Source organism: Cololabis saira, chromosome 11, assembly GCF_033807715.1.
Source record: "Cololabis saira isolate AMF1-May2022 chromosome 11, fColSai1.1, whole genome shotgun sequence".
Lineage (NCBI taxonomy): Eukaryota > Metazoa > Chordata > Actinopteri > Beloniformes > Belonidae > Cololabis > Cololabis saira.
Genome location: NC_084597.1, coordinates 43,693,842 through 43,702,550, shown reverse-complemented (window position 1 = coordinate 43,702,550; position 8,709 = coordinate 43,693,842). Strand labels below are relative to the sequence as shown.

At 42.0% G+C, this 8,709-nt stretch overlaps 1 protein-coding gene across 1 annotated transcript in view; it reads right to left on the bottom strand.

Moving 5' to 3' along the window:
- Positions 1–1,320: 1,320 nt before the first annotated feature.
- The window catches only part of LOC133455497 (GDNF family receptor alpha-2-like), a 168,036-nt gene continuing 160,647 nt past the window's right edge, over positions 1,321–8,709 (bottom strand). The window contains exon 8 of the mRNA XM_061734569.1: positions 1,321–5,329. Within this exon, the coding sequence (XP_061590553.1) occupies positions 5,195–5,329 (135 nt within the window). The 3' untranslated portion in view covers positions 1,321–5,194. The remainder of the gene's footprint in view (positions 5,330–8,709) is intronic.

Here is an 8,709-nt window from a genome sequence, read left to right as displayed (position 1 = left end):
ACTTTTACAGTGTTGTTTTCAAGCTTTTGTTGTACTAAAGCCTCTAAATTCCTTCCACCTCTAAAAGAAAGTATGTCTAAAATCATGACAGTGACCTGAGTGACGATGTTGAGAACTGTCTGCTTATGCATTCTATAACAGATCCAACGTACACTCAATATAATGTGCCCTTGTGCTTAAAAGAAAACTTCAGATACATTAATGATTCAGATATCCTGTCTTTCACGTTGATATTTGCTGAGAGGACAAATATACATGTGATTACTCCTATCTGAATCAACAGAACAAGCAGCATAATGCTGCAGCAGGGAGAACTGAGTTTTGAGCTAAACCAGGCCGGCATTAGTGAGGGTCCGGGTTGAGGCCGAGTAGGTCCGACTGTTCAACTGTTGGCTCTCCATTAAAGTCTCGGTCCTGCTGTGTTCCACTAACCTCGCACACTCACACTCCATAACAATTGGTGGCAGTCATGGCACTCTCACTATTCACCAAAAGATAATCGAGTGTAAGAGAAAGTGAAAAAAAGTGAAATAAGAAGAAAAGTTAACTTGAACTTGACCAGAGTGCGTTTGATAAAAAAGTCCAGTTCATTTCAGGGAAGTGTGAATGCACAATTGTACTCAAGTGTTCCAAATATAGGAGGTGGACTACAACGCAGGGCGTTGTGGGTAAACACGACCTAAAATACTTATTTAAAGTTATTTAAAATGGTTTGGTTTGTTTAACAAAGCGCAGTGTTAAAACAAACGCAGTCCCACTCAAACCAGGACCCCAGTCACACCGGGTCTGCTAGACTATAAAGTGTGAATGTCACGGTTTGGTCAGTTCCTGTTTTATTTTGAAACCCCTGACTTTCTGTTTTACTGAGCCCCTAAAGGGACACAGATTTTTTTTTTTCTATAATGAGTTTACGCGCGCGCGTAAAACCTTTAAGTGAGCACGTAAAGTTGTTTACTTGCAAGCAAAGTGTAATGTCCTTATAATGGAGTCCCAGGTTAAAATATAGCTCAGCTAAATTCTGTAATGTCATTACCATTCATAAACAGAGCAGGGCGCAACTGGAGGGTCTCCAGTTCCAGCAATACTCCCAATGTACTTGTTTTTACGCGCTCACGTGGAACAACTTTTAGGCGCTGACTTATAAGTTTTGCGAGAGCGCGTGAAACTTTTTAGTGAGTGCATAAACGTTTTACGTGCTCACGTAAACAACTTTACATGCTCACTTAAAGGTTTTACCCGCGCGCGTAAAGGTTTCACACGCACGCTTAAAACTCATTATAAAAAAAAAAAAAATCCGTGTCCCTTTAGGGGCTCCTTAGTGTTTCAGTTCTGTTTTGACTTTTCATGTTCCCATCTGCCCTGATCGTCTGCACCTGTTTCTCGTTAACTCTTCTCTGTATATCTGGTCTTGTCTTTCTCTTGCTCCCTGCTGCTCCGTGCTGTTTCCACCCAACTTGTGTCCTGTCATGGTTTTGGATTCTTGCTCTTGTGTTTTTCGTTAACCCTGCTCTGCAGTGCCTTTGGTTTATTTTTGTCAATAAATCACATCTTTTGTAACTCCTGCCTCCTGGTCTCTCCTGCATTTGGGTCCTATCAACACCACATCGTGACAGTGAAAATAATCTCCAACTCCAGGTGACATTGAGAGGGCTGTAAAACACCTCTTGTCCGATATACCCAGTCAGCACAGAGCAAACAACAGCTTACACACCGGCAGTTAAATGGAGCCGGACCAACGTATCAAGCCAGGGAGTTGTCTCTGTCACGTTTAAGTTCCTGGGAACTCTTGCAGTGGGGAGATTCCTGTACAGGCCAATGGCTAACAAACAAATCCAGACCCCCGTGAATGGAAACCTGCCGCAGTTGATACCCACCAGTCAACTTCAAAATAAAAGCATTGTGGAAACTGATGACTATAATCTAAATCAATGAGATCAATGAAGCAGAAAAAAATCTACCTGCATTTAATTTTTACTGTTTTAATAAGGATGACTCCTGTGGGGACCATGACTCACTCATTTGGACATTTCTTGCAACGAATGTTGTGCATATCAAATATTTAACTGCTGGAGGTGTGAGGAATGTCATCAAAGCTGTAAAGGATTTTTTTTTACATATAAAAAACAACAGTAAAGACAGTTAATATTGTGAAGATACTTCCTTTAAAATGGTTCTTTTATCTTTTGCACAGAATTCATAATTCAGCCCATTATCTTGAACAGAAAGACTTCATCTGCTGCAAAGGAGGCTACTATTATTTAATGTAAGCTACTGGTCAGATTTCAGACTCTCTGCAAGTTTCATTTTGAAACTGCTGGTAAAAATCCCACATTTGCCCTGACAAAAGTGCTTTTTAAAAGTTCAGGGGATAAATAAATCAATTTTGTTTCATCGTTAAATTCACCAAATTTAAAGTTTCCCTTTTTTTCAGCCTGATGAGGAAGACCACCAAGTTTGTCTGAATCTGGAAGGCTGCTTCTCGTGGGGACCACATTTGAGATAAATATTACTTTGTTAAAACGATGGTTCATTTTTAGTTTTTCATTAAAATTGAAAAATAATGTATCTACATTAAAAAAATATCCTGTCATATCAATGTCGGCCAATGAAATATCCATCCTGAAAACGGTGCTCCTAGAATGGACAAAGTTATCTGAATTTCACATGTTGAGATCATTATATTCACAACTTTACCAAATTTATTGGTAATCTGACTAGTTTGGAGAACCGTACGGAGAAAAGTGTTCAACATCTGGCATCTCTTTTCCAAGCTGTTAGCAGGGCAGAAATCATCACATTTCCCTCTTTGCAAATGAGCTAGAACGGTAAAATAAGGCCACACCATAATCACAGAAACAGGTTTCTTTTTTTTCCTTCAACACGTTGAGGATGGGAGTTGACATCCATCTTTAATCCTGACCTGCTGGCCATCTCACAGCACAACGTTGCAGTAGCATCTATGAAACATAAGAAAAGAAAAACAAACTACCCCACACAGTGGCCAGAGGTAAAGTACACGCTCACACGCACACACACACACACCTACACACACGTGCTCAACACTTTTATGGAAGCAAACAGGAAGAAGTTATCTGAACATTCTAAACAACTCTGAAAGGTGTGCACAGCTGAACTTATGTGTCTTGGTTGAACATTCACCCTGAAGGATATCCTCTGCAACAGCACTTTTCATGTTCCCAGAGTCTGGAGACCACATCAGCAACTTCCGCTGCAAACATGCCTTGAATCACAAATGTACTTTTAATCATCACTTTATTATGTCCCTCGCAGTGTTCTACCTGTCTGAAGTGGTCGTCAGTGAAAGCAACCAATGACGTGGAGAAACGTAGCAACTCATGTTGCTGACTGGTAGATGAGCACGAGAGCACGAGACCCAAGTAGGGCTGAAACAATTCTTCAAGAAACTCAGTCACAGAGAAACCATTGATGTTCTTTCCATTGAAGCTCAACTCTTTTGATTATAATGTGACTGTTTCACAGACATTAACAATGAATCTCTGCTTACTGGTTCTCTGTGACTGCGACAAGTTTTTGGCGCTCTGACGTCGACATAAAGCGCAGTCCTTCAGAAGCCAATGAGCATCGAGATCATTGGCTGGTACTGACAACAGAAATGATAAGCTTGGACATGATGGCTTTGATGCTTCTTGAGGGTGGGCTTTCAGACCTTTTCCTCACTGAGGACCTTGGCTTCAAACTTGGACGTGCTGCTTCACATTGGGCTGCAGATGGCCCCAGTGATTGCTGTAGATCTCCATTTAGGTTACAGCAGCACTAGCGATCTGTTTTTAACTCTGCGTCAGGAAAAAACTACCATGAAGAGATATGGCAAGACCAGCCATGTTCTGCTGGAAATGATCCCCATCGCAACGTTGTTCTTCCAACATCTTTCCTCCTGCACATGTAAGCAGCTGCTGTATTGTTAAATACAGACTTTGGTTGCCAACAGTTGATACTATGGAAAACAAAGTGAGCAGCGTTTGTTGTCCTGTCTCCATGCTGTTGTTTACACCACTGACAGGGCTCATCTGTTTATTGTTACCTCTTGTAATGGTCATGTGATATGGACATGGATCACGAGGGAATCTATACAGATATCACTGCTCAAAGATGAACTGGTTTAATCATACGTTATACCGCCAATGCTTTCTTCGTTAGGTATGACCATCAGTGACAAATATCGTTCCTTGCAAAGTCCAACAACAACCAGATTTGGGGGTCTGTGTCATATAGTATTTGCTGCTTGCATCCCTTAAAGTCTGAGAACATTTAAGGTTTTTAATTTCCTCTAACGAGAAAAATCCAGGAAGTTTAAAATCAACCTAAAAGATTAGCTTTTAACTCGTGGCTCCAATATTTTTACTTAGAATTACTTTATATTCAAAGCACAATATTTAAGCTGTGAAATCACATTTCATGGTTTGTTTTTCCCTTGATTCTAACATTTAATCATTTCCTTCCTTTTGCCTCCACATAGACACACACACTCTCTCACACATCCACTCACCCGGACACACACACGCAAACACGCACATACATATATATATCTACACTTACGAGAAATATACACTCCTCCACTGGATTTTTTCATACTCCACATTAAATGAATTCTGTACAGAATGTAAATGACAAAATGAAGAGAAAGGCCTGCAGAAGCACACTGGTGCACAGCATGAATGTTTGTGTGCATGTAGGGACCCTGTTTTCCCGCTAACGAGGTCTAAGGGGAGTGTGTGTTGCGTGTATGTCGTATAGATTTCTTGCCACAGGAGAGATCCAGGAGAGTGATAAATTGTGCTGACAAACACCACAGAAGGATCTGTCCGGTTTGCCGATTCCTTTTCCCTCTCTCACAGACCCGCCGTCTGACAGTTGGCATTACTGTTTCTCAGTCCAACTGTTTCAGAACCAAAGAAGCTGGAGGGGGCGAGTCAGACGTAGAGCGTTGGGAATAAAGTCACTGTGATCCCAGGAGTCTGTCCGTGTCCACCTCTCGTGGTGCAGCCTCGTCCTCCTTCCCCCCTCACGGTGAGTGTGCGTGCTGCAGACGGACGGCTTATCTCCACAATCCCTCCTTGAAAAGGCCGTTGTGGATGCTTGGGTGTTTGTTGATTGACATTTAAGAATGTGCGTGTATTTTTATGGGTGTGTGCGTATGTGTGCAAGTTCACATTTATAAGAAGTAGTGCAGAAGTGCCGATGCGCACACCATTGCACCGATGCGGTGGAGAAGTGGAGCCGATCGCCCGCCGCTGCTTTTGGGCCCCACAGAATCCTGAGAGTCTATTGACCCCTGGGCCAACAGAGTCTGGGCGGGAGGAGAGAGGAACATGCACAAGTGTTAGTGAGGAGGACTTATCTCACAGGTTGGTATTTCCAGGTCATTTACCAGAATATTCCCTGAATGCCAACTGCTATTTGACTGTAAATAAACTATAAATACCTTCAGACAATGTTCATTTCTTTACAAAGAAGAAAAGCAGAGCAACTTGGACACAAGAAACATGTAAATAAACTAAAATGAGAGATTTACCAACTGTACACCCACGCTCCTAAAAACGTGGACTGGGGATGCTGTACAGCAGAACACATGTCCTGACCCAACTTTGACCCAACATGCTGCTGCCCACAACATTCAAGATCAGCTAATATTTTTCATTAAATGCCAAAATCTCTCACTTACATTGTGAATAAAATAGTTCAGATTTACAACATTTGCAAATCCCTGAATTTGACAGGATCTCTGAGTTTCTGAGTTTGACAGAAACAAAATCAACTTGTGAAAGATAGCGCAGGCTGCAGGCTGTGCACTCTGTGCAATCCTGAACCCCTTGTACTTGCCAATATGATTTTCCTTCCTTATTTATTATTCAAGTACTCATTTTTCATTCATTCGTGTATTTATGTTTTCCTCATTCTTTTTTTTTCTTCATTTACCTTTATTGAATCTCAATTTAATAGGTGTGATTGTTCTCTCAATCTGATGTACTTATGTTTACATCTGAGTATGTCATTGTTCATGTTAAATAAAGTAATAAAAAAATGTAAATTAAATATTGGATTAAAAATGTTAACTTTCGTCACTTTACCATGCAGCGGTTACATTCTTTATAATCCCCCTGAACTAACCAGCAAATAAAGATTCCTAAAATGACCAGCATATGCCCATTTTAACTTAAAGGGGACCTATTATGACATCTAATACCTGTTTTAAACAGGCCTTGAATGTCTTAAAAACAAGCTTTTGATTGTTTTTGTTAAATAAATTTTAAATTCAGCCTCTGATCCATGTCTTTATCTTCCCATTCGCCTAACCTCATTATCTATGCGGGATTCTGAGTGGGCGGGGCTATGATAATGATGCTCTGTGCTGATTGGCTACCTGAATGACGCGATACACTGCTACAAAAAATGGCGGAAGCTCCGGCCGGTGGAGTTAGTTGTGGGCGTGGTTTCACACATCGGAGGCCAAACTATGTAAATCGCATTTTCGTTACGTAATGAAAGGGAGCAGAATCTTATTGGCTCGTAGATCCACATCACACTGGACGGCTCATCCGGGCGGCTGTACAGACACTGCAGAATTTAGTTGCTTTCCTCCTTCTCTGAGTTGGCAGGCCGAAGGGAGACCACTTTATATATGTTAAAGCAAGAAAAAACCTGTTTTTCATAATAGGTCCCCTTTAACAATGGAAGCCGGTAGAGAGAAAGAGAGAGATTTTTAGATGCTCCCACACACCCAGGCTTAAATTAGTGGAGCAGAAACAGACTTGTGTAGACCTTAATGACAAGCTGAAGGTGATCAAATCAGGTGTGTTTGAGTAGGGAAACGCTAAAACATGCAGAACGGTAGGTGCTGAGGACGACTGTTGAAGAGCCCTGCTGTGGTGGCCTTATTATTAGCATCTTAGCCTTCATTAGCATCATAATGCACAAAACATAATGATGCCGTTTTAATGTTGGATTAAGTTTGCTGTCCCTCCATAACTTCATATAATGCAGCTCAAACAAGGTGAACACTGTCTTTAATCAACACCGTTCCTGTTATTAGGGCCCGAGCACTTGCAGTGCGAAGGCCCTATTGTATTTGCAGGAATTTTTATTATTATTAGGGCCCGAGCACCTTCAGTGCGAAGGCCCTATTGTATCTGTAGGAATTTTTCTTTCTTTTTTCTTTTTTCTTTCTTTCTTCTGACGAAAGGAGGGCCTTTTTGCCCCCCTAAACGTGCCCAAAAAGTCACCAAATTTTGCATGCAAGTCAGGCCTGGCGAAAAATTTGATATTTAATGGTTTACATTAATGGGCGTGGCAAAATGGCTCAACAGCGCCCCCTGGAAAACTTTGTGCCTCAAGCCCCACAATACGGTTTGACGTACATGCACGAAAATCGCTACACACCTGTATCAGTACACAACTTAAAGAAAAGTCTCTTGGCGACATGGCCGAAACCGAACAGGAAGTCAGCCATTTTGAATTAATCGTGTCACTTTGGCGCAATTTATGCCATTCCTTCGGCAGTTAATACGGCCCGAACCGTAACGTGCACCCAGGTGTGTTATACATCAAAACGTGCGTCTCCATCCTGCGACAACACGCATTACTTTTCTCTTTCAAAAGCGTTACCGTGACGACGCTAGACGCCAAAAAGCGCGCCCACCCTTCATCTGGTTGGTTCAGACAGAAAAAACTTTGTGCCTCAAGCCCCATAATACGGTTTGACGTACATGAACGAAAATCGGTGCACACCTGTATCATGTTGCAACTTAAAGAAAAGTCTCTTGGCGCCATGGCCGAAACCGAACAGGAAGTCGGCCATTTTGAACATTCTGAATTAATCGCGTAATTTTGGAGCAATATGAGCCATTCCTTCAAGAATGAATACGGCCCGAACCGTAACGTGCACCCAGGTGTGTTATACATCAAAATGTGCGTCTCCATCCTGCGACTACGCGCATTACTTTTCTCTTTCAAAAGTGTTACCGTGGCGACACTAGATGCCAAAAAGCGCGCCCCCCTTCATCTGATTGGTCCATATTTGATAGTTCCCCAAAAATCACCAAATTTTGCATGCAAGGCAGGCCTGGCGATAAATTTGATATTTCATGGTTTGTATTAATGGGCGTGGCAAAATGGCTCAACAGCGCCCCCCGGAAAACTTTGTGCCTCAAGCCCCACAATACGGTTTGACGTACATGCACGAAAATCGCTACACACCTGCATCATGTCGCAACTTAAAGAAAAGTCTCTTGGCGCCATGGCCAAAACCGAACAGGAAGTCGGCCATTTTGAATTAATTGTGTAATTTTGGTGCAATTTATGCCATTCTTTCGGCAATTAATACGGCCCGAACCGTAACGTGCAACCAGGTGTGTTATACATCAAAATGTGCATCTTCATCTTGCGACTACGCGCATTACTTTTCTCTTTCAAAAGTGTTACCGTGGCGACGCTAGACACCAAAAAGCGTGCCCCCCTTCATCTGATTGGTCCATATTTGATAGTTCTCCAAAAGTCACCAAATTTTGCATGCAAGCCAGGCCTGGCGATAAATTTGATATTTCATGGTTTGCATTAATGGGCGTGGCCTAACGGCTCAACAGCGCCCCCTAGAATACTTTTCTCTGCCATAACTTTTGAAAGGTTTGACATAAAGAGTCGTGGGTGGTGTCATGGGACTCGGTATTGAGT